Source organism: Delphinapterus leucas, chromosome 10, assembly GCF_059928025.1.
Source record: "Delphinapterus leucas isolate spDelLeu-1000000601 "Yukka" chromosome 10, BTC_Dleu_Yukka2, whole genome shotgun sequence".
Classification (NCBI taxonomy): Eukaryota; Metazoa; Chordata; class Mammalia; order Artiodactyla; family Monodontidae; genus Delphinapterus; species Delphinapterus leucas.
This window is the reverse complement of record NC_143138.1, coordinates 64,673,940-64,690,660: the sequence shown is the minus strand read 5'-3', so window position 1 is coordinate 64,690,660 and position 16,721 is coordinate 64,673,940. Positions and strand designations below refer to the sequence as shown.

The window sequence follows — 16,721 nt, the reverse complement described above, 5'->3', positions numbered from 1 at the left end:
TCCATTGGTTGTTTAGTAGTATATTGTTTAGCCTCCATGTGTTTGCACATGTTTGTGTTCTTTACAGTTTTTTTCTTGTATTTTATTTCTAATCTCATAGAATTTTGGTCAGAAAAAATGCTTGATGTGATTTCAGTTTTCTTAAATTTACTGAGACTTGCTTTGTGGTCCTGTTTTTGTTTTGTAAATAAGTTCATTTGTATTATTTTTTAGTTTTCACATTTAAGTGATATCATGTAATACTTGTCATTCTGTCTGACTTTCTTCACTTAGTGTGATAATCTCTAGGTCCATCCACGTTGCTGCAAACATAGCCATATTTCATTCTTTTTTTAATGGCTGAGAAATATTCCATTGTGTATATATATATACACCACATTCTCTTTATCCATTCATCTTTTGATGGACACTTAGGTTGCTTCCATGTTTTGTGTATTGTACATAGTGCTGCTAAGAACATTGGGGTGCATGTATCTTTTCAAATTAGAGTTTTCCTCTTTTCTGGGTATAGGTTGGCAGTTTTTTCTTGCATCACTTTGAATAAATCATTCCACTCTCTCCTGGCTTATAAGGTGTTTGCCGAGAAATCCACTGATAACCTTATAGGAACTCCCTTGTATGTGAGGAATTTTTTTCTCTTGTTGCTTTTAAAAATTTTTGTCTTTGACTTTAGATGATTTCATTATAGTGTCTCTTGGAGGAGATCTTTTGGGGGACCTGTAAGCTTTTTTAATAAATTTTAAAAATAAACTTGGACGTCCAAATCTCTTCCCAGATTGGGAAGATCTCAGCTGTTATTTCTTTAAATAAGCTTTTTGCCCCTTTCTCCCTCTCCTCTCCTTTGGGGACTCCAGCAGTGCTTATGTTGTTTCTCTTGATGATACCTCATGATACATGAAGGCTTTCTTCACTCTTTTTCATTATTTTCTCTTTGTTCACCTTGAACTGGATAATTTCAAATGACCTGTCATTGACATCATGGATTTTATTCTTCTGCGTGATCAAGTCTGCTGTTAATACTTTCTAGTGCATTTTCATTTCATCCATTTTATTTTTTTCAGCTCTAGGATTTCTGTTTGGTTCTTTTTAATGATTTCTGTGTCTGTTAAATTTTTTGTTTTCTTCATGTATTGTTTTTCTGACTTCACTGAATTGCCTTTGTGTGTTTTCTTGCAGCTCACTGAGGCCTTCTTTAAAACAACTGTTTTGAATTTTTTATTGGGCAGATTGCAGATCTCCATTTTTGGGGGTCAGTAACTGGAAAATTACTGTGTTCCTTTGGTGGTGCTATGTTTCATTGAGTTTTCACATTCCTTGAAGTCTTGTGTTGCTGTCTTTGCATCTGAAGCAATCATCTCTTCCAGTCTTTACTGACTGGCTTCAGGAGAGATACACCTTTTGTCGGCCCTGCTAGGGATTCTGAGGCTTTCTCAGTAAATGAAAATTGCATTAGCAGATATTCCAATTGCTTTTTAAATGGTTATCAAGTTTTAGAATTAACCTGTAGAAAACACATGGAAGATTTTATTTTATTTTTTGGGTTGACTTAAACAACAACATTTATTTTCTCACAATTGTGGAGGCCAGAAGTCTGAGAGCAAGGTGTCCACTGGGTTCATTTCTCCTAAGACCTCTATCCTTTGTGGAAATTTTTATAAGAGTTGAAAAAGTGAATATGAAAAACCTTGAACAATGTATGAAGACATAAGCATTAAAATGACTAAAATCAGAAATACATTCCGGTACTCTTTGATAGAAATGCATGTATACCACTTTTATAAATGAAAAGTAATGACTGTTGCAGCTCATAAAGAGGAACTTTGGGGTGATACTTTTATTTTTTGATTGAGTGGTATTTAGATTAAATGGCTATGTTTACTTTCATGGAGCTGCTTGCTGTTAATTTGTATACTTTTCTGTAATATTTAATGCAAAGCTTTAAAAGTTTATTTAAAGTTAAAAACTCAGTACTCTTCACTTAAACTGTCTCTGCATGTAAACATATCACATGAAGACCAACAACCACTATTAACATTTTCTTCCATTCTTTTGTGCATTTTTTGCCTATAATCTTTATTTAATATTTTTTCGTTTTGTGAAAGTACATGCTCTGTACTTTCACAGAGCACAGTGGATTGATGATATGATTGACAGAAAGATGCTAAGAAACATAGTATGGGACGTTTCTTTAATGGCAAATAATCCAGAAATTTATTAAGGTTTTTACATTAAAAATATAAGGGTTCTGATTCTGGTCAGCATGTAGTAAGCACACTCTACCCTTTCTCTCTGACTAAATACAATTAAAATCCTAGGGCAGAGTACATGGACCAGCTGTCTGAGTACCATGAAAGATAAATGGTAGCAGATAGAATGGGAAATTAAATTGTTTTAGTTTTTTCTCTCCATAGAATACCTTACAGCCTGGACTCAAAGGTAACCCAAAACCTGGAACTGGACACTAGGTGCAGACAGAAAGAAGTCTGAGAGAAGCTCTGTCTTTATAGTCTCAGGAGTGAGAAAGGGGATTCTTATAAAGAGGTTGGAAGCAAGGGATGGAGGAAGAGAATCTTTTGTGTTTTGTTTGCTTTTTTTTTTTTTTCCATTTTGTCCTGCTCTTGTCTCCCATGAAATTCTGTGGTGGTGAAGGCAGCAATGACATTGGCAGCCAGGTGGGAGCAGAATCCTTTTATTTATAGGGATTATGGTCCTAAGACCATGGAGATATTTGCTGATTTTGTCCTCTCAATTCTCACCACTTTACCCGGGAAGCAGTCACAGTTGTGGGAGGTGCTCAGCAGAGCAGGAAAACAAAAGCCCTTCCCTTCTAGCAAGAAGACCCAGAAAAGGTCCTCTAGGAGCTGGAATGTCTTGGGAGGATTGTAGAGAGGAAGGAACTCAACAAAGTGAACCCATAATATTGTGTATGAACTCCTGGGTTCTTTTCCAAAATAGCATATATGCATCTGACTCTAAACAGCATGCCAAAGGCTACACTACTGCCCAAGTCCTATGTTGGCTGTTGCACAATATGCATGAGACAAATCAAAATGGTACTGCAAGGGCTTTGAAAACCAAACTGACATTGGAACCACAGCCCAGGGAAATTGGATAGGAATTTGTGGATTGGACTTAAGCAGGTAGATTGCTGCTAAAACAAAAATCCAACATTTTCCGTTGGATTTAAACAAGGTTCAGAGTAACATAGCGTAGTATCCAAACATTCAAAATTACTCCACATATAAAGAATCAGGAAAATCTCACCGTCTCTTAAGAAGAAAATATAGTCAGCAGACGGCAACCATGACACGACATAGGTGTTGGAATCATCAAAGAGTTTAAAGTGTAATTATTAATTAAAACCTTGCTCTAATAATTGAGGGTAAACCTCCTTGAAGCAAATGGAAAGTTATACATTTAAATTTAAAATTGGAAGTTTGGGGACTTCCCTGGTGGTGCAGTGGATAAGACTTTGCGCTCCCAAAGCAAGGGGCCCAAGTTTGAACCCTGGTCAGGGAACTAGATCTCATATGTGTGCCACAACTAAGAGTTTGACTGCCACAACTAAGGAGCTCGCCTGCTGCAGCTAAGGAGCCCGCCTGCTGCAACTAAGGAGCCTATGTGCTGCAACTAAGGAGCCCACATGCCACAGCTAAGGAGGTGGAGAGCTGCAACTAAGGAGGCTTGGAGCTTCAACTGAGCCCGTGAGCCACAACTAAGGAGCCTTCCTGCCGCAACTAAGACCTGGTGCAACCAAATAAATGTATATTTTTATAAAACATAAAAAAATAAAATTGGAAGTTTTATAACTAAAACTAAATTTAAAATTCGTTGAGTGATGTCAGTGACAGAATAGGGATATATTAAGTCAGTTAACTTGAAGGTAGAAGAATAAAAACTATCTAGTCTGAACAACAGGGATTTAAAATAAACTGAAGAAAGATGAGGAGAGCTTCAGGGACCCATGGGACAATAACAGAAAGTTTGTGTTTCATGTTATTGAAGTCCCAAAAGGAGTGGAGATGGAGTGGTGCAGAAAAAGTGTTTGTGGAAATTATAGAAAGAAAGAAAAATATGTTTCTGTTTGCAGTTGACATGATAGTCTGCTTAGAAAATCCCAAGGAATGTACAAAAAAGACTGTGGAACTAATTAGCGAGTTCAGCACAATTGTAGGATACAAGATCAACATATTAAAACCAGTTATATTTCTTTGTACTAGCAATTAACATGGGGAAACTGAAATTGAAAACACAACCACTCAAAAAACTATTAGGTGTAAATCTAACAAAACATGTACAGTGCTTATATGCTGAAAACTATACAATAATGATTAAAGAGGGAATTCCCTGGCGGTCCAGTGGTTAGGACTCCACGCTTCCATTGCAGGGGGTGTGGGTTCGATACCTGGTCAGGAAACTGAGATTCCCACAAGCCATGGCTTGGCCAAAAAAAAAAAAAGAAAAATGGTTAAAGAAATCAAAGATCTAAATAAATGGAGAAAGATATCATGTTCATAGATTGGAACACTAAACATAGTAGTGATGTCAATTCTCAAATTGATACGTATGTTTACTGTAATTCCTATCAAAATTCTAGCATGATTTTTGTAGACATAGACTAGATTACTCTAAAATGTATATGGAAAGCAAATAAACTAGAATGGGTAAAACAGTTTTGAAGAAGAATAAAATGGAAGGAATCATTTTACACATTTCAAGACTTTATAGCTATTGTAATCAAGACTGTGTAGTATTGGTGGAGGGCTAGACACGTAGATCACTGGAACATTATAGAAAACCCAGAAATAGACTCATAAAGTACAGCCAACTGGTTTTTTTATTTAGTTGCAGCACGTGGGCTCCTTAGTTGTGACATGCAAACTCTTAGTTGCGGCATGCGTGTGGGATCTAGTTCCCTGGAGGGCTAGAACGCAGGCTCTCTACATTGGGAGCATGGAGTCTTATCCACTGTGCCACCAGGGAAGTCCCCAGACACCTGCTCTTTGGCTGAATGTTTGTGTCCCCCCCGCCCCAAGTTTGTATGTTGAAATCTTAACCCTTGGTGTGATTGTATTAGGGAGTTGGGGCCTTTGGGAGGTAATTAAATCATGAGGGTGGAGTCCTCGTTAATGGGATTACTGCCCTTATAAAAGAAACCCCAGAGAACTCTCACTTCCTTTTCTGCCATGTGAGGACACAGTGGGAAGATGGCCAATTATGAACCAGGAAGTGGGCCCTCACCAGAAACTGAATCTGCCAGTGCCTTGATCTTGGACTTCCTAGCCTTTAGAACAGTGAGAAGTAAATATTTGTTGTTTAAGCCACCCAGTGTATGCTATTTTTATTATAGCAGCACAAAGGACTAAGACAGGTGCCAAAGCAATTCATTGGAGGAAAGGTAGTTTTCTCAACAATTGGTGCTAGAACAATTGGTTGTCCATAGGGAAAAACAAAACGCAAAAATCCTGGATCTAATCTCACATTTTACAGAAGAAGTTACTCAAATGTATCATAGGTTTAAATGTAAAACTATAAAAAATTTTAGGAGAAAATCTCAGAGAAAAAATTTAGAATTCTTTTACATGACACCTAAAGCATGATCCATTCCACCTAAAGAAAAAAAAAAAGATAAATTAGACTTCATCAAAATTAAAAGCTTCGGCTCTATCACAGAGTCTGTGAAAAGAATTTTAAAAAGAGGTTATAGACTTGAAGAAAATATTTGTGAACAACATATCTGGTAGAGACTTACATCCAGAATATATAAGGAAATCTCAATAACTCCTAAATACCAAGGGGATCAAAGAAGAAAGTACAAGAGAAGTTAGAAAATGCTTTGAGGTGAATGAAAACAGAAATCACAAATACAGAAACTATGGGATGCAGCTAAAGTAGTGTTCGGAGGGAAATTTACAGCTGTAAATGCCTGTATTAAGAAAGAAGAAAGAGAGAGTGGAGACAGCAGAAGCTAGAAGAACTACAGTCCTGCAGCCTGCGGTACGAAAACTACATTTACAGAACAATAGACAAAATGAAAAGGCAGAGGACTATGTACAGATGAAGGAAAAAGATAAAACCCCAGAAAAAGAACTAAATGAAGTGGAGATAGGCAATCTTCCAGAAAAAGAATTCAGAATAATGATAGTGAAAATGATCCAGGACCTCCAAAAAAGAATGGAGACAAAGATGGAGAAGATGCAAGAAATGTTTAACAAAGACCTAGAAGAATTAAAAAACAAACAGAGATGAACAATACAGTAACTAAAATGAAAAATGCACTAGAAGGAATAAATAACAGGATAACTGAGGCAGAAGAATGGGTAAGTGACCTGGAAGACAGAATGGTGGAATTCACTGCTATGGAACAGAATAAAAAAGAATGAAAAGAAATGAAGACAGCCTAAGAGACCTCTGGGACAACATTAAATGCACCAACACTCATGTTATAGAGGTCCCAGAAGGAGAAGGGAGAGAAAGGACCCAAGAAAACATTTGAAGGGATTATAGTCGAAAACTTCCTTAACACGGGAAGGGAAATAGCCATCCAGGTCCAGGAAGCACAGAGAGTTCCAGGCAGGATAAACCCAAGGAGAAACACGCCGAGACGCCGAGACACATAGTAATCAAAATGACAAAAATTAAAGGCAAAGAAAAATTATTAAAAGCACCAAGGGGAAAATGACAAATAACATACAAGGGAACTCCCATAAGGTTAACAGCGGATTTCTCCGCAGAACTCTACAAGCCAAAAGGGAGTGGCATTGACATATTTAAAGAGATGAAAGAGAAGCACCTACAATGAAGATTACTCTATGTGGCAAGGATCTCATTCAGATTCACCGGAGAAATCAAAAGCTTTACAGACAAGCAAAAGCTAAGAGAATCAGCACCACCAAACCAGCTCTACAACAAATGCTAAAGGAACTTCTGTAAGTGGGAAACACAAGAGAAGAAAAGGACCTACAAAAACAAACCCAAAACAATTAAGAAAACTCATAAGAACTTCACATATCGATAATTACCTTAAATGTGAATGGATTAAATTCTCCAACCAAAAGACACAGGCTTGCTGAACGGATACAAAAACAAGACCCATATATATGCTGTGCACAAGAGACCCACTTCAGACCTAGGAACACATACAGACTGAAACTGAGGGGATGGTAAAAGATATTCTATGCAAATGGAAAGCAAAAGAAAGCTGGAGTAGCGATACTCATATCAGATAAAATACTTTATTTTTTTAATTTATTTATTTTAGTTTTGGCTATTTTGGCTCTTCATTGCTGTGCGCCGGCTTTCTCTAGTTACGGTGAGCGGGCGCTACTCTTCGTTGCGATGCAAGGGCTTCTCATTGCAGTGGCTTCTCTTGTTTCAGAGCACTGGCTCTAAGTGCATGGGCTTCAGTAGTTGTGGTTCACAACTCTAGAACACAGTCTCGTAGTTGTGGTGCACAGGCTTAGTTGCTCCACGGCATGTGGGATCTTCCCGGACCAGGGCTTGAACCTGTGTCCCCTGCATTGGGAGGCAGATTCTTAACCACTGTGCCACCAGGGAAGCCCAAAATAGACTTTAAAATAAAGACTGTTACAAGAGAGAAGAAAGGACACTACATAGTGATCAAGGGATCAATCCAAGAAGAAGATACGACAATTATAAATATATATGCACCCAACATAGGAGCACCTCAATACATAAGGCAAATGTTAAGAGCTATACAAGAGGAAATCGACAGTAACACAATAATAGTGGGGACTTTAACACCTCACTTACACCAATGGACAGATCATCCAGACAGAAAATTAATAAGGAAACACCAGCTTTAAATGACACAGTGGACCAGATAGGTTTAATTGATATTTATAGGACATTTCATCCAAAAACAGCTGATTACACTTCCTTCTCAAGTGCACACGGAACATTCTCCAGGATAGATCACATCTTGGGTCACAAATCAAGCCTTGGTAAATTTAAGAAAATTGGAATCATATTAAGCGTCTTTTCCAAACACAATGCTATGAGATTAGAAATCAATTACAGGGAAAAAAATGTAAAAAACACAGACACATAGAGGTTAAACAATACATTACTAAATAACCAAGAGATCACTGAAGAAATCAAAAAATACCTAGAGACAAATGACAATGAAAACACGACGATCCAAAACCTATGGGATGCAGCAAAAGCAGTTCTAACAGGAAGTTTATAGCAATACAATCCTACTTCAAGAAACAAAAAAATCTCAAATAAACAATCTAACCTTACACTTAAAGGAACTTGAGAAAGAAGAACAAACAAAACCCAAAGTTAGTAGAAGGAAAGAAATCATAAAGATCAGAGCAGAAATAAATGAAGTAGAAACAAAGAAAAGAAAACAATAGCAAATATCAATAAAACTAAAAGCTGGTTGTTTGAGAAGATAAAGTTGATAAACCTTTAGCCAGACTCATCAAGAAAATGAGAGAGAGGACTCAAATCAATAAAATTGGAAGTGAAAAAAGAGAAGTTACAGTGGACACCTCAGAAATACAAAGCATCCTAAGAGACTACTACAAGCAACTCTATGCCAATAAAATGGACAACCTGGAAGAAATGGACAAATTCTTAGAAAGATATAGCCTTCCAAGACTGAACCAGGAAGAAATAGAAAATATGAATAGACCAATCACAAGTAATGAAATTGAAACTGTGATTAAAAGTCTTCCAACAAACAAAAGTCCAGGACCAGATGGCTTCACAGGTGAATTCTATCAAATGTTTAGAGAAGAGCTAACACCCATCCTTCTCAAACTCTTCCAGAAAATTGCAGAGGAAGGAACACTCCCAAACTCATTCTACGAGGCCACCATCACCCTGATATCAAAACCAAACAAAGATACTACAAAAAAAGAAAATTACAGACCAATATCACTGATGAATATAGATGCAAAAATCCTCAACCAAATACTAGCAAACAGAATCCAGCAACACATTAAAAGGATCATACACCATGATCAAGTGGGATTTATCCCAGGGGTGCAGGGATTCTTCAGTATACACAAATTAATGTGGTACACCATATTAAAAAACTGAAAAATAAAAACCATATGATCATCTCAATAGATGCAGAGAAGGCTTTTGACAAAATTCAACACCCATTTATGATAAAAACTCTCCAGAAAGTGGGCATAGAGGGAACCTACGTCAAGATAATAAAGGCCATATATGACAAACCCACAGCAAACATCATTGTCAGTGGTGAAAAACTGAAAGCATTTCCTCTAAGATCAGGAACAAGACAAGGATGTCCGCACTTGCCACTCTTATTCAACATAGTTTTAGAAGTCTTAGCCACAGTAATCAGAGAAGAAAAAGAAATAAAAGGAATCCAAATTGGAAAAGAAAAAGTAAAACTGTCACTCTTTGCAGATCACATGATACTATACATAGATAATCCTAAAGATGCTACTAGAAAACTCTAGAGCTAATCAATGAATTTGGTAAAGGTGCAGGATACAAAATTAATGCACAAAAATCTCTTGCGTTCCTATAACAACGAAAGATCAGAAAGAGAAATTAAGGAAACAATCTCATTCACCATTGCAACAAAAAGAATAAAACCTAGGAATAAATCTACCTAAGGAGGTAAAAGACCTGTATTCAGGAAACTATAAGTCACTGATGAAAGAAATCAAAGATGACAGATACAGATGGAGAGATATACCATGTTCTTAGATTGGAAGAATCAATATTGTGAAAATGACTGTACTACTCAAAGCAATCTACAGATTCAATGCAATCCCCATCAAATTACCAATGGCATTTTTTACAGAACTAGAACAAAAAATCTTAAGATTTGTATGTAGCCATAAAAGATCCAGAACAGCCAAAGCAATCTTGAGGGAAAAAAACAGAGCTGGAGAAATGAGACTCCCTGACTTCAGACTATACTACAAAACTACAGTAATCAACACAATATGGTACTGGCAAAAAAACAGAAATATAGATCAATGGAACAGGATAGAAAACCCAGAGATAAACTCATGCACCGGTGGTCAACTAATCCATGACAAAGGAGTTAAGGATATACAATGGAGAAAAGACAGTCTCTTCAATAAGTGGTGCTGGGAAAACTGGACAGCTGCATTTAAAAGAATGAAATTAGAACACTCCCTAACACCACGCACAAAAATAAACTCAAAATGGATTAAAGACCTAAATGAAAGACCAGACACTATAAAACCCTTAGAGGAGAGCATAGGAAGAACACTCTGACATAAACCACAACAAGATCTTTTTTGATCCATCTCCTACAGTAATGGAAATAAAAACAAAAATAAACAAATGGGAACTAATGAAACTTAAAAGCTTTTGCACAGCAAAGGAAACTACAAACAAGACGAAAAGACAGCCCTCAGAATGGGAGAGAATATTTGCAAATGAGTCAACGGACAAAGGATTAATCTCCAGAATATATAAACAGCTCATGCAGCTCAGTATTAAAAAAACAAACAACCCAATCGAAAAATGGGCAGAAGACCTAAATAGGCATTCCTCCAAAGAAGACATACAGATGGCGAAGAAGCACATGAAAAGCTGCTCAACGTCACTAATTATTAGAGAAATGCAAATCAAAACTATGATGAGATATCACCTCACACCAGTTAGAATGGGCATCATCAGAAAATCTACAAACAACAAATGCTGGAGAGGGTGTGGAGAAAAGGGAACCCTTTTGCACTGTTGGTGGGAATGTAAATTGATACAGCCACTATGGAGAACAGTATGGAGGTTCCTTAAAAGACTAAAAATAGAATTACCATATGACCCAGCAATCCCACTACTGAGTATATGTGCAGAGAAAACCATAATTCAAAAAGACACATGCACTCCAGTGTTCATTGCAGCATGATTTACAATAGCCAGGACATGGAAGCAACCTAAATGCCCATTGACAGACGAATGGATAAAGAAGATGTGGTACATATATACAATGGAATATTACCCAGCCATAAAAAGGAACGAAATTGGGTCATTTGTATAGACGTGGAAGTAAGAAAGAGAAAAACAAATATCGCATATTAACGCATATATGTGGAATCTAGAAAGAAACAGATGAACTGTTTTGCAAGGCAGAAATAGAGACACAGATGTAGAGAACAAACATAGGGACACCAAGGGGGAAAGCAGGGGGTGGTGGTCGTGGTGGTGGGATGAATTGGGAGATTGGGATTGACGTATATACACTAATATGTATAAAACAGGTGACTAATAACCTGCTGTATAAAAAAAATAAAATTAAAAAAATAAGGAAGAGCTCAAATCAGTAACTTTAAGAAACTAGAGCAAGACGAAAAAGAAGAGCAAAATAAACTCAAAGCAAACAGAAGGAAGAAAATAATAAAGGCTAGAGTGGGAACAAATGAATAGAGACTAAAATAATAGAGTAAATAAAAGCAAGAGTTTGCTCTTTTAAAAGATCAACAACTGAGAAAAAAGAGACGCAAACAGCTAGAATCATTAATGAAAGTGGGGACGTTAACACCAAGCTTTCAGAAATAAAAATGATTTATAATACTTTGAACAGCAAATATTATGCCAATAAATTAGATAGCCTAGGTGAAAACGGGCAAATTCCTAGAAACACACAAACTAACAAAATTTACTCAAGAAGAAATAGAAAATCTGAATAAATGTAACAAGTAAAGAGGTTAATAGTTTATAAACTTCCCACACAGAAAAAAACCCAAGGACTTCCCTGCTGGCGCAGTGGTTAAGAATCCACCTGCCAATGCAGGGGACATGGGTTTGAGCCCTGTTCTGGGAAGATCCCACATGCTGCGGAGCAACTAAGCCCGTGTGCCACAACTACTGAGCCTGTGCTCTAGAGCCTGCAAGCCACAACTACAGAGCTCGCCTGCCACAGCTGCTGAAGCCCGCACGTCTAGAGCCCGTGCTCCGTAACAAGAGAAGCCACCACAGTGAAAAGTATGCACACCACAACGAAGAGTAGCTCCCCGCTCTCTGCAACTAGAGAAAGCCGGCGCGTAGCAACGAAGACCCAGTGCAGCCAGAAATAAATAAATAAAATTAATTAATTAAACAAAAAAAATCCCAAGATCAGATGGCTTCACTAGTAAATTCTACCAGGTGTTTAAAGATTTATCATGAACTGTTCTATAAAAGTACAAAGGAGCACTTTCCAAGTTATTCTACAAGGCCAGCATTACCCTAATACCAAAGCCAGACAAAGACATAAAAAAGGTACACACCAATATCCCTTATGAATATAGATGCAGAAGTTCTCAATATTATTAAACGGAGTCTAGCAACATTTAAAGGGATTATACCCAGGAATGCAAAGTTGGTTCAATATGAGAAAAAAATCAATCAGTGTAATATACCTTATTAGTAGGATAAATTAAAATCCACATGATCAGGCTTCCCTGGTGGCGCAGTGGTTGAGAGTCCGCCTGCCGATGCAGGGGACACGGGTTCGTGTCCCGCTCCGGGAAGATCCCACATGCCGCAGAGTGGCTGGGCCTGTGAGCCATGGCCGCTGAGCCTGCGCGTCTGGAGCCTGTGCTCTGCAACGGGAGAGGCCCCGACAGTGAGAGGCCCGCGTACCAAAACAAAACAAAACAAAAAAACCCACATGATCATCTCAAAAGACACAAAGCGTAATACACTTTCATGATTAAAAAAAAAAAAAAACACTCAGCAAACTATGAATAGATGGGGACTCCCTCAACTTGATAAAGGGCTTATATGAAAAACTCCCATGTAATACCATACTTAAGGTGAAAGACTGAATGCTCCTTTCCTAAGATCAGGAATAAAATGCATTCTCACCACTGCAATTCAACATTGTACCAGAAGTTCTAGCCACAACAATTTTACAAGAAAAACAAAAGGCATACAGATTGGAAAAGAAGTTAAACTATCTCTATTTGCAAATTACATGATCTCATATATATAATGTCTTAAGGAATACACACACAGACACATGCACACATGCACAGGTTCAGTGTCACTAGCCATTAGGGAAATGCAAATTAAGATCCAATAAGATACTAATACACTCTTATTAGTACAGGTAAAATAAAGAGTAGTGACAATACCAAATGCTGGTGAGGATGCTAAGAAACGAAGTCTCATGCTGCTGGTGAAAATGTAGAATGGTATGGGCACTCTGGAAAATATTTTGGCAGTTTCTTAGGATAAATTTTGCTTTGGAAAAGCTTTGTGTTAAAATGAATACAGTGAAGTAAAGATGAATAATTCCCCTCTTGCTTGGTTCAGGTAGGTGGGCTGTGTAATGAACTAGAATTTGGATTTCTTTTTTTTTTTTAATTTTGTTTTCCTGGTGCTGTGAAAATTAGCAATTAGTATAATAAGGATTAATGGAAACTGAAAACGACTAAGGTCATGTCAGAAAGATTTGTATTTGCTGCAGGATTGAAGTGAGATGTTTTTTTTTCTCATATTAGTAGTTCCATGTATAAGAGAACCCACCCACGCCCCTGCCCCCTGCTTCTTGTGTTACCGATTTGTGTGCGGAAGAGGCCTGAGAAGGAGATTAAGATTAGTAGGATCACAATTTCCTGGAGGGCTTGGTTTTGGGATACTTAAGGGAAGAGATGTGGGGCTTGGCAGAGGACTGAGGTTGGAAAAGCTACAACTTGTTCATGGCCATCAGTCTTCAGAGATCCTCTTGACAGCGTCTTTCCACAGGCATATATCTCATTAGTGTTTGTTTCCCCCCTTGAAGTAGAATAGAGGGTTGGGGACACAGGAGCAGAAACGTTGCTTCCCTGGAGTCCTTGTTTATGCTGGGTGGTGAGCACTGTTGCTGGTGCCCTGCTGCAGGTCTACTGCTTGAGACCTTTTTGAGCTGTTATGTTCCAGGTGAGTCTTGTGAATGGTTGAGCTGTTGTCAGCACCTCTGCTCCTTGGGTCAGCCGCTGTCACCTGCCAATTCCTCTATCTGTTGCCTTCTGAATTGACCCACAGCGGGTTCTTTGTACTATTTCCTTAGAGGGTTCTTGGACTGGAAAACTGCATGTGCGCCTGAGACTTGTGCTTCCAGGAAGGTGGATGGAGTGGTAGCCATTCCTTCTTGTGAATTGGCTGTGGTGTGACTCCTTTTGCTTCCCCCTTCTGGTCTCACACTTCTGAGGAATCATCTCCTTGGCCTGGGTTTTCATCCGTGAGCTGAATCAAGCCAAGATACATGTCTGGGCAGGTTCCCTGTAGCACAGACAAAAGAAAACAGCAACATGGAACAGGAGAAGTGGATTTAAACTTGAATTTCATCAGCGAGCTCAGTAAGGAAAGGAATTCTAAATTCCTGGGCCCTTCTGCTAGAGTTTTCTATTTTGATTTTTTTTTTTTGCGGTACGCAGGCCTTTCACTGCTGTGGCCTCTCCCGCTGCGGAGCACAGGCTCCGGACGCGCAGGCCCAGCCGCCATGGCTCACGGGCCCAGCCGCTCCACAGCATGCGGGATCTTCCCAGACCGGGGCACGAACCCACGTCCCCGGCATCAGCAGGCGGACTCCCAACCACTGCGCCACCAGGGAAGCCCTATTCTGATTTTATTGGTTTAAATTTCTCTACTTGGAAGCAACAGAAATTAACTGGCTTACACAAGCAAAAAGAGTGTTTTTTGGAAGGATATGGGGTGGCTCACAGACTGGAAAGAAGAGCTGATGAGCTCGTCTTCAGAAAGGGCTGGAGCCAGAGCAGCCCGTGATCTGGGGAGCAGGAACCTCTTGGGGAAGAATAAACACCACCGAATCCAGCTTTTTGTTTGTTTGTTTGTTTGTTTTGCGGTACGCGGGCCTCTCGCTGCTGTGGCCTCTCCCGTTGCAGAGCACAGGCTCCGGACGCGCAGGCCCAGCCGCCATGGCTCACGGGCCCAGCCGCTCTGCGGCACGTGGGACCTTCCCGGACCGGGGCACGAACCCGCGTCCCCTGCATTGGCAGACGGACTCTCAACCACTGCGCCACCAGGGAAGCCCTCGAATCCAGTTTTGATTCTTTCTGCTCAGAAGTCAAAGGCCAGGGAGAGAGGCCTAACCAGCCTGGCGGGGGTCAGGGAGGGGCACCTTAACTGGCCGTTATGTCCAGGCCAAATCCTGTGGAGAAAGGTGGTTCTCAGAGCCACACTGGACTGCTGTTACTCCAAGGAGGAGACAGCTGCTGGGCAGGCAGAAATAGGAGGGGCCCTTTGCCCTCACCCTCCCAGGAACATCTGGGGGACCAGGAGCAGAGACATCTACCCAATACCACTGTCACAGTGAATTTTGTTTTATGTCAGGGGCCTAGGCTTTTTGGTGTTTTTGTGTTGAGGGCTGACCCCACTGCACTTTATTTATCAGTGAATCACTGTTTGTGTAAGAATGTGTTTTTTGAGGGATCAGACCTTGGATAAAGGTTTCCCAAGGATTTCTCTCGGTCTGGCCTGTGCACAGAGAATGGGGGGGGGGAGGGTTTCCAGAATGTCCATTTGGCCAAGAGCAACTGAAGGTGCTGTCTGTTACACAGGAGTACTTTCCTGTGCCACGTGTGAGAAAAATGCCCTCTCTAGGGAGTGGCCTTTTAGAAGTGCCTAATATGGAAGAGGATTGAGAGTTTATTACCAGAGCTAGAGAGGCAGTTTTTTTGTTTCTTTGGTTAGACTTACTTAGACACTACCCACAGTCACTAGGAGCCGACCAAGACTTTGTGTGTGTGTGTGTGTGTGTGTGTTTTGGGATTGATGTCTCCAGATCTTGCATGTAGGCCTCCTGATTCCCTGTCCACGTCCCTGCCACCTCCCCCAGCAGCCCTAGTGTTGAGAGCCAAGTACTCTTTGTTAATTGGCTTTTCTTCCTTCTTGCCAGGTGCCTGCCTACAGATGGTGTCCATTGTCAGTGCTGCCCAACGTGTGCCAGGCTGATCCATGGTCACTTTCCGGGATGGCAGCAAGGTGACTTCAGCTGAGGATGACCCTGACTGAAAGGCTGCGTGAGAAGATATCTCAGGCCTTCTACAACCATGGGCTGTTCTGTGCGTCCTACCCCATCCCCATCATTCTCTTCACGGGGCTCTGCATCTTAGCCTGCTGGTATGTTTCCAAGTTGCCCTGGATATGGTGGGCCAGTGCCTTGGCACAATAGATTTCCTAACCCTGACTGTTCAGTAGCCCTTGGACTGTGTGCTTTTTACACAGTGGAACTTGAGGCTCATTGGATCTGTTGAGTGGAAAGCTCTAGTGCTGGGGTGTTTAGCCACGACAGTAAAACAGTCCAGGCTGGCCCTGACTTGGTGACTCACCAGATTTGTTCACATTGCTGGTAATCTGTCTCAAAATAATGTTTAGATGTTTCTAAGAAACTGCAAGATAATTGAAAGCATGGTATTTTAATTTTCCTTCTCAATAGTGGCAGCTTCCTTTTGGTACCTGGTTAAGAGCAGGAGCCTTGGAATGTTGCAAGGCAAAGTCCATTTGAACAATTCCTTGGACACTGTCTTGTAGGCTAACCCCAGAGACTTGGTTTTCTACTCTCTAGTCATTTTCTTGTGTTCATGTGGACCCTCCTTCTGACCTCTGGTTGATACTTGGGGCCTGTTGTGCTCACCAAGGACTGTTGTGACTGTCCTTCTGTCATAGGGCCCCATAGAGCCCTGAAGAGTGTGGCTGATGAGGACATTGTGAAAGGAGAGGCTTGATGTAAGATGATATCCAATGGTCCCCTT

The 16,721-nt window shown here is 40.0% G+C and overlaps 1 protein-coding gene across 4 annotated transcripts in view; it reads left to right on the top strand.

Moving 5' to 3' along the window:
• SCAP (SREBF chaperone) overlaps positions 1–16,721 on the top strand; it is an 88,392-nt gene that overhangs the window by 34,098 nt on the left and 37,573 nt on the right. For 3 of the 4 annotated variants that reach the window (XM_022573296.3, XM_022573295.2, XM_089918085.1), the window contains exon 2: positions 15,866–16,089. In XM_022573296.3, coding sequence (XP_022429004.1) covers positions 15,968–16,089 — 122 coding nt within the window. In that variant the 5' untranslated portion in view covers positions 15,866–15,967. Of the gene's footprint in view, positions 1–13,543; positions 14,307–15,865; positions 16,090–16,721 lie in introns of those variants that run through there. The other variant, XM_089918086.1, reaches the window with a different exon arrangement.